Source organism: Leptonotus elevatus, chromosome 4, assembly GCF_054856555.1.
Source record: "Leptonotus elevatus isolate MCC_2025b chromosome 4, RoL_Lele_1.0, whole genome shotgun sequence".
In the NCBI taxonomy this organism is placed as follows: domain Eukaryota; kingdom Metazoa; phylum Chordata; class Actinopteri; order Syngnathiformes; family Syngnathidae; genus Leptonotus; species Leptonotus elevatus.
Window position 1 is genome coordinate 11,167,367 of NC_141242.1, and position 25,053 is coordinate 11,192,419.

General features: G+C 40.7%; 3 protein-coding genes and 1 non-coding gene across 4 annotated transcripts; 3 read left to right on the forward strand and 1 right to left on the reverse strand.

The window, feature by feature from the left end:
- Positions 1–4: 4 nt before the first annotated feature.
- On the forward strand, positions 5–12,997 carry eif4g2b (eukaryotic translation initiation factor 4, gamma 2b; the record flags this gene model as incomplete). The annotated part of the gene is made up of 21 exons (XM_086072720.1): positions 5–19; positions 346–461; positions 2,202–2,267; positions 2,473–2,598; positions 3,266–3,368; positions 3,453–3,584; positions 3,688–3,754; positions 3,829–3,980; positions 4,058–4,168; positions 5,281–5,463; positions 5,577–5,718; positions 6,535–6,701; positions 6,775–6,888; positions 7,177–7,305; positions 7,897–8,001; positions 8,289–8,504; positions 8,580–8,838; positions 10,255–10,459; positions 10,539–10,747; positions 11,758–11,879; positions 12,084–12,997. Coding segments are annotated over 21 exons (2,805 nt in total), but the record flags the coding sequence as incomplete, so codon positions are not given.
- LOC147175505 (small nucleolar RNA SNORD97) lies at positions 6,947–7,090 on the forward strand. Its single transcript, XR_015094755.1, has one exon. It is a non-coding gene; the product is annotated as a small nucleolar RNA SNORD97 (small nucleolar RNA).
- LOC147175506 (uncharacterized) lies at positions 12,943–18,384 on the reverse strand. Its single transcript, XM_086073262.1, has 8 exons — positions 18,130–18,384; positions 17,282–17,422; positions 15,644–15,844; positions 15,243–15,430; positions 14,230–14,443; positions 13,703–13,801; positions 13,547–13,617; positions 12,943–13,191 (listed from the first exon to the last, which is right to left on the reverse strand). Exons 1-8 carry the CDS (start codon positions 18,382–18,384, stop codon positions 13,029–13,031), a joined length of 1,332 nt encoding a protein of 443 aa, XP_085929388.1. The 3' UTR covers positions 12,943–13,028.
- Positions 18,327–24,932, forward strand: lyve1b (lymphatic vessel endothelial hyaluronic receptor 1b). The gene is made up of 7 exons (XM_086073261.1): positions 18,327–18,461; positions 20,328–20,431; positions 21,546–21,708; positions 21,955–22,094; positions 23,001–23,309; positions 23,900–23,981; positions 24,540–24,932. Exons 3-7 carry the CDS (start codon positions 21,653–21,655, stop codon positions 24,739–24,741), a joined length of 789 nt encoding a protein of 262 aa, XP_085929387.1. The 5' UTR covers positions 18,327–18,461; positions 20,328–20,431; positions 21,546–21,652; the 3' UTR covers positions 24,742–24,932.
- Positions 24,933–25,053: the final 121 nt, after the last annotated feature.

Consider the following 25,053-nt stretch of genomic DNA (forward strand, 5'->3'; position numbering starts at 1 on the left):
TTAGCTTATCTTTAGCCGGGTAAGTCCAGAGAGGTGGGGGGCTGCTTTGTTCTAAGAAAGACGGCCACGAATTCCTTTTTCCACGTCTGGTCACTCGTGCCCAACAGATAGCAGAGAAATTCAATGTGTAAATGTGTTAACACTGCATCATGCGTTTATTGTCGTATTTGTTTCATGAATGCTTTCATATTTTGTGTATTCGTCAGTGACGAGGCCAGGCTGTAAAGGATACTACTACGGATTTAATTTAGAAATAAAACAAATGTATACCCTGTTGGATTATTGATCACGATTATTGTGTGATTGCTATCTATTGACTTGATTGTTCCTCTTCTTCCTCCCCAGCACCGTTTCCCCCACCCCCCATCCCTTCCTATTATCCTTATTCTTTCCACTATTCTTCATTGTCAAGCCGCCAAAGTGGAGAGTGTGATTGCAGAAGGGGGTGCTTCTCGTTTCAGGTAATAATCCTCTTGTGTCCTACTATATTTCTATTTTTTCCCCTCCTCCTACTCCTCCTCCGTGTAACTTCCGGTAGCAGAGAACAAAGCAGGATATGGGAATGGCTCAAAATGGCTGTTTGTGCAGCCGCAGGGGCAAAGTGAGGAGGCGGGGGACGAAGGGGGCGATGTTCTGTTCTGATGATACGATCCTGGTGATGATTTGCGTCCTCTGGGTGGTGGATGACAGCACAAGCTTGCTGCAGTGTGCACACCATAGTATGTGTGTTGTGTGTATTTTGTGTGTGTGATGCAGTTAGATAAAGCATACACGTCTACTACCACCACCTTAGATGGACTGTAGTAGGCTCCAAGCATAAACCAGCCAGTGCATCTCTTTAACTCAAGCATAATTGTTACATTAAAGTACTTAGTTCATTTGACAACAATACACTGTTCTGTTTGCTTATTATTTGTGTTTGGATATTTTATTAGGTACCCAATTGAGGAAGATCCAAAACAAATCTGCAATTTCAAAGACAACATTGTTAGTGTGGAAATCTCAACGTGGACCAGAAATTAATATCTTTGTTAAATGTTGCTGAACTTAAGCAAAAAAAAAAAAAAAGGATTTAGACCAGCATCCAATGTACATTTAAAAGAACGAAGGTCTAGACTAAAGGGAAAACAAACTTCTTAAACCACTTTTTCCGACTGCAGTTAGTGATAAAAATTGTGGCTTCCACTATTGGTATTTAGTGCGTCAAAAAACTTTCTCCTACGTCATAAGCAACACGTTTAACATGTTGATACACCTTTGATGACACCGTCCTGGAATTTAAGTGGAGTGTATTTTATTTTGCTACAGAAAAAGACAAAGATTTCTTGTTTTTTGCATATTATTTGATTTCTGGTTTACAGCACTGATGGGCAATCTGTTACTTCAAAAACAATATTTTACAATCATTATACCTAAGTTTTTGCTATCAAAATAATTCCCCCCGCCTAACCCCTCTTCCTAAAACAAAAAAACTAGTGAATCGCATATTGACAGTTTGTAAGAAATCGTGATAAGAATTTAATGTTGATTTTGACATGTCATTACTGTCCTGCTTAATACACCATTATGCAGAACCTCTTATGGGTTAACCCAAACGGTTTTCACGCTAAACTATACTGTACTGTCGTGTATGAATTTCAAATGTACTGTTTTACAAAAAAAATATATTGAAAAATAGTTACAGGTAAGTGCAATATTTGGATTAGCAAGTCAAAATCAAGTCATTTACTTGCATTCATGAATTGCAAAAATGCCACTTTGGGAGTGCAATCCCACGTTGATGTTGAAATTGCGGTCTGAAATTTAAATAACTCGTTTTAAAGCACTCTTCAGGATCTGGATGCTTTCTTGTTTTTGTGACAGGTGCTCTAGTAGAATATGTTAAGTAATATACTATCCTAATGTTCTTTTTTTTTCTGTTTATCTGAAATGCTAAGAAGTTATCAAGAAGAAAATCTGATATTTGACTTGTAGATGCATGCTTTCCATTGAACTATAATTATCAGCTTTTGTACTGAATCTCATTAGATTGTGCTACACCATGCTTTTTAAAAATAAATTATTAGGCAAACAAACCAACTGCATGCAGTATTTATGAATTCATGTATAGTTGCCACATAACACGATGCTCATCATCGTAACAAAGGCTTATTGGAATGTAAATCTTATAGCTTGTCTTTTTCTTGTTCTTCCTGGTGCAGTGCTTCTTCGGGGGGAGGAGGTGGTAGGGGTGCACCTCAGCACCATCCCAAGACTGTCGGCAACAGGTGTGTCACCGCCTCTACCAGTCTCCCGCATTGTCGAAGCTGAACAACCCCTGTGTAATATCTCACCAGTCATCTGCAGATGCTTTAATCCCCACTAGAAACTCACAATTGTCATTAAAAGTCATGTCATTGTGTGATTTTTGAGTGGCGAGGTTATCAGTCATGGCGTATGAAATACGAACGTTCTCCTTTGGGCTTTCCGCAGCGAGTTCCTGGGGAAAACCCCAGGGCAAAGCGTTCAGAGATGGGTTCCTTCACGAAGCACTAGACGAGATGCCAACTCCAGCAACGAAAAAGAGCGGCACGATGCCATCTTCAGGAAAGTGAGAGGGTAAGCAAACATGCGTTTTGACATCTTCATCCACGTTCACCCCCTTTCATATAATCAACAAAAATATAACCCAAACATCTTTTTCATCCCATTTTTTATGAGATGAACTCAAAGATCTAAAACTTCTTCCACACACACAATATCACCGTTTCTCTCAAACTCAGAAATTTGGTCAGTAACAGTGATAAAGCAAAACTGCACCTTTCAGAGGGCAGTCTAAGGCACACCTGTGCACTAATCATGGTGTCTAATAAGTGTGTATATGTTACATCTGTGAGGTGGGATGGATTATCTTGGCAAAGGTTAAGAACGTTCTCCTTTGGGCTTTCCGCAGCGAGTTCCTGTGGGAAACCCCAGATTTATACTGGTTTGTGAACTAAATTTGAGAGAAATGGTGATATTGAGTATGTGAAAGACGTTTTAGATCTTTTGAGTTTTTCTCATAAAAAAAATGGGAGCAAAAACAAAAGCGTTGCGTCTTGTGAAGATGATTTACAGAAGATGCGTTCTGGAAAAGTGAATTTTCATTGCTTGTGCCTGGAATTTGTCATTTCATTGAACAACTGGACTTTTCTATTTGTCTTAGATCAGGGCTGATCAGTGCTGTCAAATGCATTGCTTGAAATCCCAAAAGATGACTGTGACACATTTGTTCTCATTCCTCCAGCATACTCAACAAACTCACGCCTGATAAGTTTGACAAGCTATGCCTTGAGCTCCTGAACGTGGGCGTAGACTCCAAACTCGTCCTTAAAGGTATCATCTTGCTGGTACGTACATGCACACTCTGCGCTCAATGTGTATGCGTGCGCTTTCACCAGCTGACTTTCAACCGCTCGTTGTTTGTCATGCAGATTGTGGACAAAGCCCTAGAAGAGCCCAAGTATAGCTCGCTCTATGCTCAGCTATGTCTGCGCTTGGCAGAGGACGCACCAAATTTTGATGGCCCTTCAACCGAGAGCCAAACCTCCCAAAAGCAGAGCACAGTGCGTGTAATTCTCCACGTCACCTTTACAAACTTCAATGTGGGGTTTTTTCTATTAAAAAAAAAAGTTGGTTAACCTTCCATTGATTGTGCTGCTCCTTCAGACCTTCAGAAGACTGCTGATTTCCAAACTTCAAGATGAATTTGAAAACCGTGCCAGAAATGTTGAAAGTAAGTCTGCTTGATGAAGGGGCTGATGTTTCTGCTTAATTTGTCCTGACTAACCACCTCTTGCCGTCCCTCAGTCTATGACAAACATGACAACCCTCTTACTTCTGAGGAGGAGGAGCAGAGAGCCATTGCCAAGATCAAGATGCTTGGCAACATTAAATTCATCGGGGAACTTGGCAAACTCGACCTCATCCATGAATCTATCCTTCATAAGTGCATCAAAACGGTACACATCCTCCACTCTTGGGAAATATGTCCTTCCGAAAACTGTGTGTGACTCTCCCTCCTTGGTCCCTTCCAAAGCTTCTGGAAAAGAAGAAGAGAGTCCAACTTAAGGATATGGGCGAGGATCTGGAGTGTCTCTGTCAGATAATGAGGACTGTCGGGCCGAGACTCGACCATGACAAAGCAAAGGTAAGCACAATCAGAAAAAGACCCCGCTACAGTCATAGTTTCCATTTATGGAAAGCCATTCAAGGGGGGCTATCTTCTAAGGGTGAAGTATTGTGCGGTTTTCCACACTCAGTAGTTGCCGAGCATCTTGGCCTGACATTCTTTGCTCACAGTACACAAATTATAAAGAATTACAGCAAAATTAGCTGTCACATCAATTCAGGGTGTGTGTTTTTCCCCCCAATGCAAAGGCCAAGTAGGACCTTTGTTACCATGACAACCAGTTCCGTCTTTAAGGCATATAACAAAACAAGCCTATTCAGAGTCATTGTCGCCGTTTTAGGACTTTTCCGATTCCTCAAAGCAGAGTTAAAAGGGGGGGGGGGAGCAATTAGCAGCAAATGTTGTGTTTTGTTGGTTTAAACGAGACGAAAATTTTGTCCAGAGCATCTGAATGGCACAAATCCCTCTACTGGCAAATTTTCCCATACAGGCATCTCAAGAAACGCTAATTTTGTGGGAAATTTTCATTTATTTTAGCAGTTCAATTCAGAAATATTGTATATATCTACTATATACAAAGTGGAATATTTCATGATTTATTTATTTATTTATTTTTTAAATCTCTGCTTCAAAGACAACCAGTAACTCATTTTGAGTTTGCCAAGACAAAACAGTCATGTTATGCAACAAAAAACTGCTAGGGTAACATTTTGGGGAGACACAGTAAAGAAAGTCCCCACTGACTACTGCCATGTCTCCATTATGCATCTTCTGTGAACACGAGGTTGCGCACATTTTTACGTCACAAATATGCGACATTGCCGTAGGAGAGGGGAGGGGTTGAGAAGTTGGCACAACTTGAGCCACAACAGATGGACCAACGTGGCAAGTCTTATTATCGGTGGATTTCTGTATTATCTGGTTTATCTATAGGATGTCAAATTGGTTGATAATTATCAACCACTGATGATATCGTGCATCCCTAATTAATTTGATAGGATAATCACTTCTAAAAAGGTATGTTTGTAACAACCTAGTGGTGTATGTTTTTTTTTGTGGTTAACTGGAGGTTTTACTGCAGTGTAACAGGAATCGTTTGTGTAAACTTAAGGCGTTTTCTGTTGCCACAGTCTTTAATGGATCAGTACTTTGGCCGTATGCGATCCTTAATGAACAACAAGGATCTGCCAGCGAGGATCCGCTTCCTGCTGCAAGACACAGTGGAGCTGCGAGAGAACAACTGGGTCCCCCGCAAGGCTTTCCTCGACAACGGACCAAAGACGATCAACCAGATCCGACAGGACGCAGTGAAGGTCAGCGGGTCTTGGATGAACGCTCCACATCCCTGAGCAGAACCCTGTTTTGTTGCGTTTTTTGAAATTGTTTTATTTTATTTGTTTTTACACTGACATTTTTTTCTCTGCAGGATTTGGGCGTTTTCATCCCAGCATCTATGTCTCAGGGCATGAGGATGGACTTCTTCCTGGAAAGCCCCTTCATGCCCAACAGAATTAAACTTGACAGGGAGACGCTTGGCGGATTGGCCGACATGTTTGGACAAATGCCAGGTATGAGTTTTCAAGTAAATGAACCGTCAATACGCCAACTTTTATGGATTTCTCATATGCTAAAACTCTTAAATGTGTTTGATCAAAATAGCTTGGAACTGTCCTGTTTGTACACCAGAAATATTCACGGGTCATTATGACTCCAAATTTGACTTCCTTAAAATTGCAAATATCCTTTAAAGTAGCACTTATGAACTTTTCAACCTTAATAAAATATTTTCATAACTCTTCTGATGAAACGTCGATTTAAAGCTAGTTGAATGGTACCTTTGCCATGGCCTGAGGGGGGTCTGTATCATTTTTAATGGCACTAAACAACTTTGAGGAGGATGGTAGGAACACTGCCACACAAAAAACGACAAATGTGCTGAATGCTGTAAGGCATACGTCATTCCCCCCTTTCCCCATTCGTTACTAAGACGGAATGTCAATGCACGATTACTGCTTTCCTGGCAGAAGCTGCAAAACAAGTGAAAAGTTTTGTCTGGAGGTGAAAGAAAAAGACACAGGGAAGCTACCCGGATAAAAGGATAGTCAAGGATCAACATTGACCCGGCTTTCATTCGCTGGTGTGAGCTATAAAAAAAAAAACGATGCAATGCGCTTGTCCTCCTGGGAAATGTGGTCTTCCTTCATGCATAACATTACCGCTTTTGTCCATATGGTCCATAATCAACGTAAACGGAAAGTTCCTTAGTGTTGCTTTAAATGTCCTGGAGGAACAACTTGACATAACTTTATTATACAAAGATTCCCCCTGATAAAAAATGAGTGCACTGTTCATATTTTCTAACTTTACATGCGTCCCTTCTCCAGGCAGTGGGATTGGAACAGGACCGGGAGTCATTCAGGACAGGTACTCTCCTACCATGGGACGCCATCGCACCAACCCGCTCTTCAACGGCCACGGCGGCCACATTGCTCCTCAGCCGCAGTCGCAGTTCGACATCGGGCCCAAGTCCTCCTTCGTGAAGTCCAACCAGGTGAGCGAGCGCCTGACCTCTCCTGGCATGTCATCCCGTCGCAAGTGTCTCACTGTCCTCTCTGTCCATGCAGGTGCAGAACCAGCATTTCCTCAGTCAGAGCCAGAACCACGCGGCCCAGCAGCAGGTCCAGTCCAAGGACTTGCCCCCACGCTTCAGCAAGAAAGGACAGCTCAATGCGGATGAGGTAACTATTGGTCATTCTTCTCCGCTGCACCCGCTAACGTGCGCTCCTCCTCTTCCTCATGCTTGTTGATGATAAAAAGACGCGTTATTCTGAGGAAACAAACTGCCACCAGTTCTCTCCGTCCTCTATCTCCTTCCTCCTCTTCTCTTTTCCTCACGCTGGTTGGTGGTCCTCTGACTGTGATTATGAGATCTGAGAGCATGGCCACAGTTGGTGCTCAGGCGGTGTTTTTGTTTGGTAAAATGTGAGACAAATGCAATGTTTTGTGTTTGCATGTTCCTCCCACAGATCAGCCTGCGGCCGGCTCAGTCATTCCTCCTCAACAAGAGCCAGGTTCCCAAACTCACACCGCAGATCCCCTCCATGATGCCTCCCAGCACCCAGCCCCCTCGCACGCAAACACCACCACTGGGACAGGTGAGTAAGTCTCATGCAGGTGTCTCTTTTCAACTGGACAGGATGTACAATTCAAGTTAAATTTGTTCTGTGACCAAATTTGTAACTGAATATACTTAAGAGTAAATAATTTCAGTTTTCTCCATTAAATCCCACAATCTTTTTTCTCTCTATATAATGAATTGATAAAGTTTTATTAAGGCTGTAGGCACACACAAACTGATGTACATTCACATGCTGGTGTGCTTTATAAGGACGAGATTTTTTGTGTGTCGTCAGGAGCTCTTATTCCTGCTTGGTCGTTTTCAACATCTCCATGTGCTCCTCGAGTGACTGCATGTTGTATTCGTGTGTCTGGCTGGCTCAAAGTCCAGCCCCCCCCCACCCCCCCCCATCTGAGTTAAAGAAAAATAAAATAATTTTAATGGCACTGTCATTAAATGACATTATTTTATTTATTTTTGTTTTACAAGCACGTTCTTTCCTCAATAAGTAATGGTTTGTTTGCCATTATTTTGGATTATTTGCACCTGAAACAAAAATAAGAGAAATGGTCAATGAGAGTGTGTTTTTTGCAACACGATGTATTTTAATGACAACCTTTCACCTCAGCCCCCTCAGCTTGGCTTGAAAACCAACCCGCCTCCCATTCAAGAGAAGCCTCCCAAGACCAACAAGAAACCGCCTCCTGCCAGAGAGGAGCTGCTGAAGATGACGGTAGGTCACACCAATATTAGCATGATGTAACTAGAGACGAGCAACTAAAATTGACAGCCACGCACTGTGATTCACTGCATAGATTTGTACTGATCTTCATGTGTGCCAAATTGGGCACACAAGTTAACATTTTCTTTCTCTCCTGCTAGTGCTACTGAGGGGATGTTAGGGAGGTTGCCTCAAAGAACCTAAAACATGTTAATTAGTCGGCACTTTTTTTTATTTGTCAACCTGATTCAAGATTTTCACTAAAGGTTTCAGAGTTAATTTGTGATTAATTTCCAAAGGAGGCGACCATGAGCGAGTACTTCACCAGCAAGAACCTGAGCGAGGCAGTCGGCAGCGTGCGTGAAATGAAGGCTCCTAAGCACTTCCTACCAGAGATGCTGAGCAAGATCATTGTGTGTTCTCTGGACCGACCCGACGAAGACAAGGAGCACGCCAGCACCCTCATCCACGCGCTGCGCCTCGACGGACTCATCACAGCTGAGAACTTCATGCAGGTCTGCATTCTGTCAAAATGCTGTCATTTTGTCTCCACCTGAAGGGGCTGCAGGGTCACGTCTCTCATTTTCTAGGCTTTCCTCAACGTCTTGGACCAGTGCCCCAAGATCGAGGTCGACGTGCCTCTGGTCAAGTCTTACCTGGCCCAGTTCGCCGCACGGGCCGTCATCGCCGAGCTACTGAGCGTGGCCGAGCTGGCGCACCCGCTGGAGAACGGCACCCACTTTCCGCTCTTCCTGCTCTGCCTGCAGCAGACCGCCAAGCTGAAGGACCGCGAGTGGCTCACCGACATCTTCCAGCAGAGCAAAGTCAACATGCAGAAGATGCTGCCAGGTAGGTCCTTAATGGCTGCCTGTGCTCATCATCTGTTAAATCACATGACAACAATTCACACCTCCAATTTACAATCTGAAATTACCTGGCTGGTCTCTTTTTTCCAAATAATCGAACCAGAGTCAACCAGCCTTTTTGAAGCTGAGAAATACTCTGATTAATGATTTTTCACAAAATCACTATGTCACATAATTGATGAGCTATTTTTAGAACATGCCCTTGAGCAGTCATGTAGTCCGTAGGGGCTACCAAGTGCCCGTGTGCACCACCTTGAACTAGACGTTAAAAATAAACATTTTCCACAATTTAATGTTCGGGCACTATTTTGTCCATGAGTGGCCAAATTTCTCTGTTCAAGGGTCACATATTTTTTAAAAGGACAGCTGAACCAGGTTATTTAGATAAAGTACGAAGAAAAAATGTATGGAAAGTATGTGAAAATTATTTTTTAATATTCTAGTATTTTCACCTTTTTTATTTATTTTTTATTTTTTAGAAAGAAGCAAAACATTTTGTCAAGTGAAATGCCACTTTTTTTTAAATGGAAAGATAGACCAGATTATTATAATATATATATATATATATATATAAAATTATGTTATTATTTATAGATCAGGGATAGGGAACTCTTGTCCTCGGGGGCCGGTGTCCCGCCGGTTTTCTATTTCTCCCACATCCAACACAGCTGACTCGTATCAGCTCATCAGCAAGCTCTGTAAAAGCCTGATAATGATCCTGTTCATCAAATGAGGTGTGTTGATGGAGGGAGACATGGAAGACTGCGCAGGACAGTGTCTCTCGAGGACCAGGGTTCCCTACCCCGAGATAGATTTAATACTTAAATTTAAAAAATTAGTACTAAATCTTACTCTCTCTTTTTTATTAATTTTTCGGGTGTGAAATAATTGCAAAATTAATGTGACTTTGTTTTTAAAATGTTTGGGACAGAAAAATAAATGACAGGAAAATTTGATTTCACAAATGTGAAAGGAGTCGAGGACTATAGCTTTTCACACCGATGTTGCCATATTAGAACAGTAACAGAAGGTACACATTTGCTTTTTCCCATGACCCAATAAAGCAGTGTTATAGCAAAAAAAATGTGTGCCGTTGGTCAATCAGTTTGTGTTTGGTGCCACGTAATTATGTTTGGGGAGTGGCGGTGTTACATTGTTAAATGTGAACGACACACTTTTTGAGCAGTTTATTTTTATTATATATTGTTGATGCTGCTTCGTCCTTAGGAATGAGTATAGCAAAAAAAAAAAAAAAAATTCTAACACTTGGATTAATTAGTTTAATGTCCAATGGTTAAAAGGTGGTGCAAGCTCAGAAGTGTTTTCCTTTCGGGTATATTAAAGCCTGGAAGAAATCCGGTGGCAAGGCATCACTGCTAATCCCTCATCCCCTGTGCAGAAATCGACCAGAACAAGGATCGTATGCTGGAGATCCTGGAGGGCAAGGGCCTGAGCTTCCTGTTCCCGCTGCTCAAGCTGGAGAAGGAGCTGCTGAAGCAGATCACGGCAGACCCATCGCCACAGTCCATCTACAAGTGGATCAAGGACAACATCTCCCCCAAGCTCCACACCGACAAAGGCTTCGTCAACATCCTCATGACCAGGTACGGGCAAAGAGCTACAAAATCCTAACAAAAAAATTAATAAAATAAAGAAAAACCTCACCATGTTTTCTCACCTCAGCTTCCTGCAGTACATCGCCCAGGAGCTGTGCGTGTCCGAGGGCGACGAGCAGCTGTCGGCCCCCTCCAAGGAGCAGCTGGACCAGGAGAAGATGCTGCTGCTGGCCTTCAAACCCGTCATGCAAAAATTCCTGCACGACCACACCCAGCTGCAGGTCAGCGCCCTGTATGCACTACAGGTGCACTGCAACGGCAACGACTTCCCAAAAGGTACGCTACTCCTCCACCGCCAGCTTGGCCACTTCAATAGGTACACCCCAGTTTAATTGTGCCTGTGTGAAAGTCATTGATCATCTGTTTTCTATACCACTATTCCTCATTGTTGTTGAGTGAACTGGGGCCTATCACAAATCAAAATGCAGAATACTTGCAGTGAATCCAAGTGTTTATAGTGAAAGTCGGGTTGTTAAAGTGGAAGTCAACCTTTACCATTTTTTGACAATAATATATTATATTTGACCTCACGAGTCTAAACATGACATTCTGATTAATATTACATTTGTGGAACATGAGCTACAAAGCAAAAGCCAGCCATTTTTTTTCCCATTTCAGGGTTAGCCATTTTGCCACTTGCTGTTGACTGAAGATGACATCACAGTTGCTCAGGTAACGACCAATCACAGCTCACCTGTATTCTGAAGCTGCACTGTGATTGGTTGTTACCTGAGGCCTGAGCAACATTGATGTTATCTTCAGTCGACAGCAAGAGGCAAAATGGCTGGATTTTGCTGCTTACCACAATATCAACCAGAATCCCACATTTAGACTAGTGGGGCTGCATTGAACAAACTCCAAAAAATGGCGGCATTTTTGGGGTTTGACTTGCCCTTTTAAAAAGGGGTGTAGTTATCTATACTTGTAATAGGATTTATTCAACTGTTTTGGGATCATAGTGTGTGATATATTTATGGTTTATATAAACCAGTAGACCAGGATTAAACCTTTTATATGCACTTTCACACAGTTGTATTTTAATCTGAAAATTAATTTGTGGTGTTGTATTGGTAATCCGGTGTGATGTTAAAATTGGCATGAGAAATACTGTTTGAATATGAACGGTAAAGACAGATTAATTAGAATGCGTCACACAAAGATGATCTAGCTTGGACAGTTTGAAAGGCACCCTTTTTGGTCCACCACGGTTAGATTGTGTACCTCATGAAGCGATTACAGTGAATTGTATAATGTTTATAATATTTAGTTGTGTTGTGTTTTTCAAGGCATGTTGCTGCGCTACTTTGTCAACTTCTACGACATGGAGATCATTGAAGAAGAAGCCTTCCTCGCATGGAAAGAAGACATCACCCAAGAATTCCCTGGGAAAGGAAAAGCTTTGTTCCAGGTATCGTCACACTTCCTTTGTTTTTTTTGTACTGCATGTAAAAAGGTCACATGGATTATTATAATCTAGTTTGCTGTCCTATTATTCCTAGTCGTCATTTATTAGTTTTCATGCGTAACTTGGATGAAAAATAATTTAGGTTTCAAGCACAGCAGAGCTCGCCTCAAAAGTTTGCGTATGAACTGAATGGTACTCTTCCTTCAGGTCAATCAGTGGCTCACGTGGTTGGAGACGGCCGAGGAAGAGGAGTCCGAGGACGACGGCGATTGAAGAGGCGCCCGTCACACAAGATTATTATACTTTGCCTTTTCCTTTGCGTTCACCTCCACCATTGAGCGATCGATTGAATAACCACTAACAAGCGACACCGCCGCGTCCAAGCCAGCCCACTTCCTTCCTCTTTTCCATTCTGTGGCCACGTGTGGAGTGACTCGACTTTTTTCTTCTTTTTAACGCTTCTTGCTTCCTTTTGACTAACTCGCTGGAGCAAGCATCAAAGGTTGTAAAATTGTTTAGTTTAGTCGGCATGTGCTCGCTTTTGTTTGTTTTTTGCGTCAAAGTTTCTTCTCAACAAATCACCGGTGACTTTCTACCTCTTAAGGCGGGCATTTTGTGCCCTTTTGTTGTTGAAATTTAAACCTTTGATCCATATGCGCAGTGCTTAATACAGTATTTCCTTTAATGGCCCCAATTAGTCACTTGAGAAACAAACGTCTCCTAAGAAGTGTAATTCTCCCTATTCTGCGGTCCAAACTTTTGGAAGTCACTAACCGAAACAACAGTGCTTGCTTAGTGAGGCACGTTAACAATCTAGTTGGCCTGCACCGTTTGAAGTCGATCATGAGTTATATGGAAACTTCACATTTTAATTGTAATTTAAAACAAATCATGAAGTGCAACAAATGGCAACGCTCATCATGAAAGTAATTTTTTTTTTCGCTTAAATGGATGAATTAAGAAGCTTCAAACACCGCGCCTTCCCTTCCTATTTCTCCCCATACTCATCCCTCCTTACTTAAAAACTGCCGAGTCATTGTAAGTGAACATCATTGTACTCTATTCATCATGATTGCGCACCTGCTTTAATGTCAATAAAGTCAGTAAGTGAACACCGATAACCGCTTGTCTGAATGATCATCCTTGCAGGACTTAGTCCTGATCCGTTGGGATCCAGAAGTATTCCACCAGCTTCCTGCTTCGTCGCTGGCCCGTCACCGACTCGGGGCGCGTTCCCTCAAAAGGGGGCAGCTCGTCAAAGTGGCCTGGCCCGGCGTCCCTTGCCGAATGTGGTGCGCTCACGCGGAACATGGTTCTGGGAAACGGGACAGATTTGAGGGTTGAGGAAAAAAGGCAGGGTAGTGAATTGGTTGGCCACTAGAGGGAGGCAAACAAGCGGTAGGTCCACTCATCGAATGGATTTGAACAAGTCAAAATATGCAAAGAACTGGTAGGACTAATACATTTTGTTTTTCTTTTTTGGTTGCAAAGTTTCTCCTCCCTACTCCCTTTTGAACATGTAAGCAGTGTTTAACTATTGATAAGCTTTCTCAATTTTAATTTCTACTAATTACTTAGATGTTCAATCGACATGGGTGAGAGAAATGAGAGGCAGGGTTTTTGTTGGCTGTGTGAAAAAGTCTTCCATGAACTAGTGACCGCCGCTTTACCTGGATGAGCACCTCTCAGGTTCTTCAGGGTTGGCCTCTGGCATAGTGGAGATGTAAACAGGGTCGCCCTCCTGCCTCACGGGAGGGAAAAAAAACTTGAAAGACTGCAACCATAAACAGAACTACCTGTACTTTCAAGATGACAATTAGTCTCACCGTGAAATTTTTCGGCGTGCCGTCTTGGTTTTTGAGAATTTTCATTCGCTGGTCACTCTCGGTCATGCACAGGAAGTAGCTCTTGATGTTCGCCTGACACTAAAAAAACAGATTTTATGTTTATTTTATGGCGTCTGGTCAAACATTTGTCAGAATTTCATCCAATGTATTTGTTATTTTTTGCTGGTGCTAATCAATTATATATATATATATATATATATATATTTAGATTCTGAAGTTTTTTTGTTTGTTTTTTAAATAGTCCAAATCTTCAGGGTTTAAGCTTCTCAGCAGTAAATATATTTCTGTAGTCCTCCATAAAAGCTGACAGATTACCCTTTGTGTTGGATCAAAAACATTTGCTTGACTTTTTCTGAAATGTTAGACCAAACTATTAACTGAATCATAATGTGAAGTTTCTGCACTGGCTATTAGAAATGTTGTGTTGTTTTTTTAATACATAATGCAGTATTCGAAAGTATCACTTTACTGCATGTGTCAAGTGTGTGCCGTCGTGGTCTCCTCACGCTTTTCTCCCGCCGCATGGCCTTCATATGGTCCTGCGCTCTCAGCACGCCATCCAGCGTGCCGTGTTTCTCCTTCCAGTCGCGGCACTCATCCGCCCAGTTCCGCCGCTCCCGCTCGGCAAGACGGCGCTCGGCCTCGGCCTCTTCGCGGCCCCGCTCGGCGCGTTCGCTCGCATCTCGCGCTGCCGCCGCCCGACGTTGCCATTCCGCCTCGCTGGGAATGCAGCAAGGCGGGTATTTTGATTATTGTAAATCGGAGCAAGATATTAACCAACCGACCTACATACAGTATATTAATGAAGCCAAGTCGCTATTAGCTAGCTATGGTCTTCTCTACAAGTAACGATTGTCGTCTGACTTCCATTGACGATTGAAAATTAATAATTTATGGTTTTGGATTCAAAAAGTAAAACAACAAAGCTAGATGTTAGCTTCGTGCGGCTACACAAGAAGCTAACATCTTAATTTCACATGATCTACTTCAAACCTTCATTAATGTTATTAGATATTTTAGTTGATATCTGAAATACTGGTTTTGAAGCTGTAGATGTATTAAAATGACAATAAATCCAGGTGCTAGCATCACGTGGCTAACGATATGGGACCAAGAAGTATACGGATTCGGTACACGTTAAAACGAAAACAACATCCAAGTGTTAGCTTCGTGTAGCTAGCAAGAAGCTAACATCTTAATTTCACATTATCGACTTCAAACCTTCATTAATGTTATTAGATATTTTAGTTACCTGAAATACTGGTTTTGAAGCTGTAGATGTATTAAAATGACAATAAATCCAGGTGCTAGCATTATGTGGCTAACAAGAGACACAAGCTTTCAGCTTCTCGACTTGTCACTATTCTCAATGGACCTCCGCTAACAATATGGGAGCAAGAAACGTATGGATTAGCTACATCTTAAAACGAAGACAACAACCAAGTGTTGGCTTCGTGTAGCTAGCAAAAGCTAGGTGGTTAAGCCTTTCAGTTTCCTTGCGTATCCGAATTTTACTAGCCTCTCTTTGAGTTGGTGGTTCTCATCATTGGTGTGTCTCAACTTGTGCCTCAGGGCGTCCCGATTTTCTTGCAGGTCCTCGTTCTCCCGCTGTAGGGCCTGCTTGTCGGCGTCAGCTCGCTCCAGTTTCAGCTGCGACTCAAACAGGTTCTTCTCTGTCTGAACCAGAACCAGCTGAAGATCGGTGCGCTGAAGACAAAGACATTTTGTGATTATTGGTTTCTTTCAGAGCAATAATATTGGTTGTGAGTAAAGTCCCATCCTAGAAACTTTACGGCGGCTGGTGTGGCAGGTAATACTGAATGGTTTTTGTCCTTGAGTCCATCTTACCCACACAGGATCTTGCCTGAGTGTTTGTGTGTGCTCTTTGGTTGCAGGTTCATGCATGTATTGTGTTTTTACCTCCTTCTTCAGTTCTTCCACTCGTTCTGTAAGTCTCGTGCCTTGTTCTCGGGCTTCCTCCCTGTCTCGCTGGCCAGCAATGACGCGAGCCTCGGCGAGGGCCCTGCCCTTGTCAGCCTCCCCTCGTCGTGCCTCTGCCTCGTCGGCGGCCTGCGAGCACAACGCTGCCCTCTGCTGGCTCTGGCACAGGCGCTGCTTCAGCTAGGAAACACGAGTCTGCGGTTTGAAGGCTGAAACTGGATGCTAGCCACGACCTCCTTTCTGGATGCAGGTCAAAGTCTTTGCTTACTTTTAAAAAGGTGCGATATTAATAAATGTCAAAGATGCACACTTTGTTCTTCAGTAACTTGGATATAATGTTTTCTTCCATCGTATTAATCACAACAATTGACAATTCAGAACATTTCTGATATTTTTGCAACGCAACTCAATGCAAATGCTTCCTTTAGTTACACAATGACCCGCGACTAGCATACAAACCAGACAGATTGTTAGAGTAGTCAAATGGCATTTTTGAATTAAAAATAATCATCACAAATCAAATTACAACGATCCAATGCTTTTCAATGAAAGGAGAGCTTCCTTTCTACGAGTGAATGGTGCATTCGAGGAAGGTGGGAAGTAGGATTGACCTCAAAGCGTTTGAGGCAAATGTAAACAACAAAGTTGGCTGGTTATGGTAAATTGTTTGTTCTGGTTAATGCAGTCAGTCCAAATCAAGTTGGGTTATGTGAAATTACTTGCGTCGAATAAGCATGTTAATGTCATAATAAAAATAAATCAATAAATATATTTATAATTGTGTAAGTTATGTTTTGTCATTCACGGTCTGTGTCTATTGTCGAGTGACATCAAATTTAAGCCGGTCAGTGATATCAGAGTCCTTGTTTTCCCCTGACTTAGCAACTCAGATCACCAAGTTCAAAGGGGAACACTTCCTATTTTGAAGTCAGGAAAGTCCCACTTCCCACCTTCCTCTTGTCCTCAAATGCAGCATTAGGCTGCCATTTTGGCTTGTGAGGCACTTGTGGCGTAAGCTCAGAATTGCCAGGTGAGTGTATGACAGTTTATACGTAACTATCAACTGACACGGACCAAACTGTCAAGCGACTTCTTCATACCAATGTGTACGTAACAATTAAATCCTCGTAATAGTGTAACTCGTACGTCACAATCGAGTCTACGTAAATATGGGTGTACATGAACTAATTTACTCCCAGCCATTTTCCCGGCTGTTTTACTGGATTTTAGCGGATTTTGCAAGGTCCACAGGACATTATGTTCTATTGCTTATAAAACATGGAACCTATCAAAAGAAAGATTAGAGTCTCTTCTTTCAGCAGGAATTTGTATCTGTAATTAGCATTAGAATATAGCTAAGTTTCATCATTATTCACAAACCTGTTGAAAAAACTGGGGAAAAGAGCATGTTCCAACATGATCTCTTATACTCTACTGCCACCTGCTGGTGGTTTTTGTAATAACTACCATTGCTTTAGGTGACCTTCATGTCAGAAGCTGACCCCAAAAAAAAGATTTTAAAAAGTATAAATAAGTTTTTGGGAGTACAGTACCAATTATGAAAAAAGCGCATTTATACGTTTTTAGGGTCTGAATGTGTTACGTGCAAAAACATACATCTTTAACTTGTGCCTGCAGCTCCTGGTTGACACTCCTCAAGTTCCTCATGACGAGCTCGTTCTCCGAGCGCATGGTGATCTTCTCCATACGGACCTCGTCCGACAGGAACTTGTTCTCCTTCCTCAGGTCTTCACACTCCTGAATCCACCCCAAAACCACCAAATCAAATGAGGCCAACATTTAAGGATGACATAGCAAGAACAATATTAATCTTGGGAACATTTAGAATTTTGAGAACAGCTGGCCAAGAATCCAATCTACCAAGTATCACTGTATCGTGATACTAGCTGTTGTTATCGACGACGATTATTTTATTTCGTTGGTACTCAACATTGTTTTCCTTCAATATAATTGTTATTGCTGTGTCGTAATACGGTTGATATCAGTGGCAAAATATTGTAGTGATATCATTTTTTTTTATTACTCATAGCATTTCCTTTCTGTATCGTGATAATGTTGACATCAGTGGCAAAATATTGTAGTGATACCATTTGTTAAAATTACTCATATAATCTCCTTTCTTGACGTTGGCCAGTTCACAACTTTATAGCAAAACTGCAACAACACGTTTTAGTAGCATAAAAGCCTAAGTCAATGCTAGGCTAGCTGGTGTGCTGTTTTAAAAAAAGACTTTTTTTTATTGTGTCAAATTGATGCCGTTTCACTTAAGCAGTCAAATTAGTGCGTCTAACAGTCTTTTTTTTTTTTTTTTACATATTTATCTGTACTTTTACAAAACAAACAGTGTCAAGTCATCTGCAACCTATCTATCGCATGATGGCCGTATCGTGATACTTCTGATATTGCAGTCGTGTGAAAACATGGCCACTCTATCTCCTCCTCACCTTCCTCTTGCGAACCAGCTCTCCCTGCAGGTGGTTGATGTGCAGAAAAGATGCGTTGGAGCTCACGCCGGCACTGACGGGCCTCACCACTCTCAGGGGCCTTCGGGTCGGCCTGGAAAGAAGTCGGGCCCCCTCCTGCGCCTCCGCGGTCCCGGTCCCGAAACGCACGCCGCTCATGGTGAGGGACTTGCCGAGGCCGTCGTCGGACGAGCCGGACGAGCGCAGGTCCGTGTGGGATTTGGCTCGGAGCGGCATTTTCTTCCCCCGAGTGAGGTTGCGCTTTTCACGATGGCTGGGTCATCACCTGAGTTTCATCCAATATTCATCATCAGGTAACAAGAGAACACCGAGGACACCAGAGAACTTTAACTGTCTTTGTTATAAAAGCTTTATCAAGCCTAAGGGCAATGCTTTAAGTCACAGTTTAACACGATAACTATTGTAAATGATCGTTTTTTTATGTTAATTATAAAAGTTTAAAAGCACAAAGTAACAATATTTAGTTGTAATAGACATCGTTTCTTTTGGATAAATATATTGTTGGTGTTTTATACCAATCGATCAGAAGCACATTTTATTATGCTACGTTTTCTTCAATCTTTGTTGCTATTAATAAACCAAGTCTTTCCATTATGCCGTATAAGTTAAATATTACAATGTATCATAATAACACCACAATTATAAAAGGCAATTGTTATGACCTTTTTTAATAAACCAAGTGCACTGTTTTCTATTATATAAATATTTAATTGAGATAATTTGTACCCATTGAAAAGTAAATTACTTTATTTTAACTCATTTGCTCCCAAAAACGTATAAATATGTTCTATTTTAAATATTACCAGTGTCCCAAAGATGTTTTTATACGTTGTTTTTAAATGTTTTTTTTATGCTAGAGCATACAGAAGGTTTTGATGCAGCCTCTGAACTGAAGAGAATGCTTGAAGCAATTGTAGTTATTCAAAAACGACCAGCAGGTGGCAGCAGAGTATAAGAGATCAACCAAGGGCCATGTTGCAAAAGGCTGTTTTCCCCTCTGTTTTAAACAGATTTGTGAATAATGATGAAACTTAGCTATATTCTAATGCTAATTGCTGCAAAACGGAAACAGATAGAAATATACTTTTTTTCCTGATGAAAGAAGAGACTCTAATCTTTATTTTGGTATGCATTTTTATAGCAATAGAACACAATATTCTGTGGGCCTTGCAAAATCAGTCAAAATCCAGTAAAACAGCCGGGAGCGAAGGAGGTTGCTTCAGTGAAAATGGCTAGGGTTGAATGAGTTCATAAACCATGAACAAAATTAAGCCATCATGTTGCGATGTATGAGTGGCTGATAACGCAATATATTGAAAATATATACCTTGTTACGGTTATGTCAATTACTGTTACTAAATTGTTTTAATAAACCAGGCGTGTCTCTTATATAAGCATAATGCTGCAATGCATCATCAAATGTTTTCTCTCATAGTAGGACCCAATCGATATGGGGGTTTTGGGAGGCTGATTCCTACAGTTTGGGATGTGGGAGAAAAAAACCTGCAAATTATATCAGCAAAAATCGGCAAATTTAAAAAAAGCTAATGTTGGCCGGTTAATTGGTCGGGCCCTAAAAATTACTTTATCGTGATACTATTGTCACAAAATAGTTCTGCAATGGTCTGCTGGGTTTTCTCGTGGGTGTCTGATGAGCTTCTGTGAGACCAAAATAATTGTGTTAGGCCTTCGGATGAACTTTAAAGTAAAGGTGACAGGATCATCGGGAATACAGGAACATTACAGCGGAAATTCTAGTTTTCCCAACGGGCGTCTAGCTAGCGCTGACCAGGCACAAAAATGCCGGGGGGGAAATAATACATGATTTGAAAACAGAAACTTGACGAAATCATATTGTGATGATGTCTCCTTGCCGGAAAACGAGTTTAAAGAGAATTTTGTGACCATGTTTGACAGCATGGCAAGATAGATAGCAGTGGAGGTCTTGGTGGTTATCTGGTCAACGGGCCATGCTGCAGATTTGACCTTCACTTCCTGTTTCCTCCCGTCAGCCACCGGACTCGCTTCGCTTTCCACTTGTCTGCCGCATTGGCTTCGTGTCGTGGCGCGGTGGAACATCGTGGTGGCGGCGGACATGATCGGTTCCGACATGTTGACTTGCTTGTTGACGCTGATGCTCACCTCCATCCTCCTCACAGGTACCAAAATAAATGGAGGCTAAGGGGGATGATTCTGTCTTGGGTGCTTTAATGCGAATGCTTTTGGACACTTCGTTAGGCACGCAGTCTAATCTAATACAATGGTGAGTCTTTTATACGGTTGTGCTCATAAATTTACATACACTGGCGGACTTTGTTAAATATTGTTAATTTCTTTGAACGTGGACCATGTCATTCTTTATTGATATGTTTTGTTTCATGATTGTGTTTTTCTGAAATGGCATAGAGTTTAATTTGAATCCCAAATCTGTCCTGCCCGAACATGAATGTTTTATTTAAGGAATGATACATATTTTATTACGGAAGCTTGCAACTGCCAATCTGGAGTAAACAGTTTCGACTGCGCTCTGTCATTCAAACGTACAGCTAAGTTATTCGAACGTCTTGATAGTCTTTTGACTGCATTGGTAAAATGTAGGCCAAATGCTAAACCCTCCCCAGCAATTTTTCCGATAATAACCCAAACCAATACCCCATTGCATTATGGGAAACAATTGAAAGTTTTTAGCATAGCCTACGTTTACCCAACACATTCGAACGACTTTAGCAAAATGTTCAAACAACCAAAACGTGCGAGACTTAGTCAATATGTTCTAGACTTTGCAGTACTTTCGAAAACAACTTCATCAGCACGTTCGAACGACTATCAAAATACATTGAAGCGACTTTATCAATACATTCAAATGACTATACCAAAAAGTTCGAACCACTTTGCAGTACGTTCAAACGACATAGCCAAACATGTTATTTGATCAATTTCACTTTTTGGGGGGTAAGGTGGGTTGCAATTTCGGTTAGGGCTAGCGTTAGCATGGGGTTTGTTCTAGGTTTTACAATTAGGGGTACATTTTGGGGTTATAGGATTAGGATATACTTTTTTAGTGTGTTGCAAGTGTCACATGACCAAACCCAGAAAACAGGTGAGCAATGCAAGGCTGAAGGCAGTTGTTGTAACGTTAGTTTCAGCATAGGGCGGTATTTCCCAAAATGGCGGCCCCCTGAGATGGATGAAAATGTATGGATTAACCTGTTTCGTTATTATTCCTCAAAAACTTGTGTGGACAAATACAACATTCTTAAAATATTTTTCTAATATTCAGGGTTACTGATATTACTGAAATTATCACATATATACGTAGATTTTGTGTCAGATGAAAATCCAGTTCCAGGTCTAATGTCTATCTGTTCTGTTCACAGCCTCCCAAAGTCAGAGTACCGCCGGGGTCTTCCTGCTGATCGAAGGCGGAGCTTACACCTTCAACTTCACCGCTGCGCCCGCCGCCTGCCATTCTCGTCACGCTACCATGGCAACCGCCGCCAACGTGGAGGAGGCACTGCGACACGGGCTGGAGACGTGCAAGTACGTGGACTCGCTGGTTTTGTTTTAAAAATTGACTAAGGTACAAAATAAATTTGGGATCCACCATGTTGACTCTTATCATATGTCGAATTAACGGCCTTGATTTTCACCTTCGAGATCTGTCTGGCTTTTTCAAAAGGTACTTATTGTTATCTGCTGTGCCTCAACCAGGAGGTACGGTGGTCTTTAAGGGAAAAAGTGTGTAAAAGTCTTAACTTTGTAATGATGTGTGCGATGCATTACCAGGTTTGGCTGGGTAGCGGAACAGGTGGCCGTCGTGCCGCGACTTACAGCGAGCAGCAAGTGCGGAAACGGCAAAACGGGATTGGTCAAGTGGAACGCCAGGCCGGAGCAGACTTTTGGCGTTTTCTGCTTCACTGTGACAGGTACGCGTTTACACGTGTCAGAAGGGAGCTAAGCTAGTCATGCTAGAAACAAGCTAATCTAGCTCTTTCTGAGACAGAAAGGATTTTTGCTAGTATAGTTGTGCAACTTAGCATTTTTAATCATACTTTTTTCCATTCCCCCCCCAATATTTTGTACCGTATATGTCAAATATTTTCGATAAAATGTTCTAATATTTTTGTTGAATATTTTGTATTTTCTAATATTTTTCTATAGTATTTTTGTCGAATACTGTATATTTTTCCTCCTCTGTATGTACCCCATATGTCAATATGTTTGTATTTTAATATTTTATAGACAATTTTGTATTTTTTATTTTATATTTGTTGACATTATTTCTACTTTCTTATTTGTATATTTTCTCTAACATTTGTATATCCTATCTTTTTTCCCCCGCTAATTTTGCTGTATATTTGTTTTATTTTTCCATTTTCTGATACTGTATTTTTGTCTGTACTGTAGGTTTGTTCCCCCCTCCCCTAATATTATTATATTAATAGTTGTTATTATTGTAATTTACAAATCTTAAAACTTAATTTTGTCTAAATTAGTCTCATTCTGTAATGTTTTGGTAAACTTTTTTTGTTGAATTATCCATTTCTCCATTTATGATTATTTTCAATTAAAAAAATTGTTTTCAAAATATATATATTATATATATATATATATTTGTCGAATATATTTTTAAAGTTTACCTCCTAATATTTGTGTATGTACATTATGTATTTATTTACTTTTGGTCTTATTCATATATCAAATATTTTGACATGCTTTTTTTGTTCTTGCGCTATTCTGTTTTATACTGATTTTGGTACAACATTGCGGTTGTCTACTGCCATGCATTTGTAGTTAATGCACAGTACATGTTTTGTCCTCCTTAACAACAGCCACCCCGCCAACGTCCACCTCGTCTACGACAACACCCAATGCACCTCCGCTCCCGTCCTCAACATCCGCACTTTCACCACCAACTTCAACCACAAAAGCGCCCCCAGCCTGGACGTCCCACCCAGTCCCTATGTCCATTTCCTTTCCACCTCTTCCTCGCCATCCCTCCTCCTCCTCCTCCTCCCCCCCCTCTTCTTCAGCCCACGCTCTTCCTTCTCATGTCATCACTTCATTGCCCTCGTCCACCACAGCGCTGGCCCATTCTTCCAATCAGCAGACCCAGAGGCCCACCAAGGCCCCCTTGAGAGGTACATTCCGGAAACATTCTAAGTGAATTAATTTGTCTGTGGCTGTCTTTTATTGATAAGTGCATACCATGATTCAAGTCAAATTTTTAACATTGTTACACATTATCATTCACCATTGTATTTGTCATTGAATTTATTTTTATGTGTTTGTAATTTGTTTTTATATTCTAATATATTTTTCTTATAGTCCTTTAAGTAATTTTTTCCTAATAGTTTCTTTTTTTTTTACCGAATAGTGTAATAGTAATAGGTTATTTCCTATATATACACGTATACATATTTAAAAAAAAATATTATCTCATATTTAGTTTTTAGTCTAATATTTATTTTTAAGTTTAGTCTGGTTTTTACTCTAACATTCCCCAACTTTTTTTTTAAATCCAATATTGCTCTAATATTTCTAATATCATATTCTTTAATATTTTCTATTTCTAATGACATTTGGTGGACTCCTGACCTTTGATTATAGTACTAAAAAACTAAAGTTAATTTTGTGTTCTTTAGTTAAGACTAGACTTACAAAGAAAAAGCTAAACACGCTAGCAGATTTTATTCTTAGATGCTTACTGAGCTGAAGTGTTGTTTTTCAGTTGTTTGGACGGCGCTTATTGTCCTCTGCGCCGTGTTCCTCGTGGCAATGGCGGCCGGAGTGATGTGTTACTACTACAAACTGTAAGTTTAATTAATATTATTAGTGTTAACATTCAATATTTGCCGTCTTGTTGATATATCAATAGGGAGAAAAAAAAGTGTAGATGTAAGCACTGCATACACGATGCAAAACCATTTATTGCCAATTTGGGTGAGTTGTTTTGCAATATATATATATATATATATATATATGTATATATATATATATATATATCACAACATACTGGTTATTTTTATTTGGGGTATTTTTCATGAAATGTTTGTCATTTTTTGTTACATTTTTGTATTTATATCTGCAACTATTTTTGTATAATGTTCTAATGTTTATTACAAGTGAAAAAAGTTTTGACATTTTTGCTGTTAGCTTATAACTGTATAAATAAATAAAATATGCATATTGGAGACCAACGTTAAAGAAGTTTAAAAATGCAGAAATAAAATTAATTAAATTAATCCAAAAACAATATATATTATCCATCATAATAGAAAATATGTGGGTGGAGGAAATATAAAAACATTATTTAGAAAAAAAACAAAAATATGACAAAAACTACTTATCATTCTTTTCTTCCTGGAAAGGAAAATAAGGTCTTGTAGGTCGCAGGCCATGCAGGGGGACGATGTCGAGGCAGAGATGTGGAAGTCCACCGACAGCCGGACGGATCTTCATCGAGAAGACATCGACCATGAGGAGGAAGAAAAGGAAGGAATCACAAAGTACTCCAGTGACATCATGCTATGTGTGAACCCACAAATGAGGAGAAACAACACATTGTCGTGAAAATATTGCTACATGAGAAAATATTATTACGTTTGATTAATTTTCTAACAGTCACTGTCGATCCAAAACCAACATTTTCATTTGAAAAGAAAAAGACTCTCATTACATGCATGACATCACACCTAATGGTGTGACCGCAGTTTTTTTCTGTAATAAAAATTCGCTTTAAAAAAAAAAAAAAGGAAAGCGAACTAAATAAACTTTAACTTTTATGTATGGGTGTTGTTTTATTGCGAAAACACATCACTGTCACGTTGACTTTTACTGCCTGTCAAGCCTATTAACGATTCAAAGGAAGGTGGGTGTCAACCG

What these genes read in the sequence shown, in the direction of transcription:
- LOC147175506 (XM_086073262.1), bottom strand. Translation starts at nt 18,384, where the DNA reads ATGCCGCTCCGAGCCAAATCCCACACGGACCTGCGCTCGTCCGGCTCG. An exon ending in TGCAGGCACAAGTTAAAGAT is followed by an intron (nt 15,845 to 17,281) that starts GTATGTTTTTGC and finishes CGTGTTTCCTAG; the next exon opens with CTGAAGCAGCGCCTGTGCCA. An exon ending in CCTGAGAGGTGCTCATCCAG is followed by an intron (nt 13,192 to 13,546) that starts GTAAAGCGGCGG and finishes CCCGTTTCCCAG; the next exon opens with AACCATGTTCCGCGTGAGCG.
- lyve1b (XM_086073261.1), top strand. Translation starts at nt 21,653, where the DNA reads ATGGCAACCGCCGCCAACGTGGAGGAGGCACTGCGACACGGGCTGGAG. An exon ending in CACGGGCTGGAGACGTGCAA is followed by an intron (nt 21,709 to 21,954) that starts GTACGTGGACTC and finishes ATGCATTACCAG; the next exon opens with GTTTGGCTGGGTAGCGGAAC. An exon ending in CACCAAGGCCCCCTTGAGAG is followed by an intron (nt 23,310 to 23,899) that starts GTACATTCCGGA and finishes GTTGTTTTTCAG; the next exon opens with TTGTTTGGACGGCGCTTATT.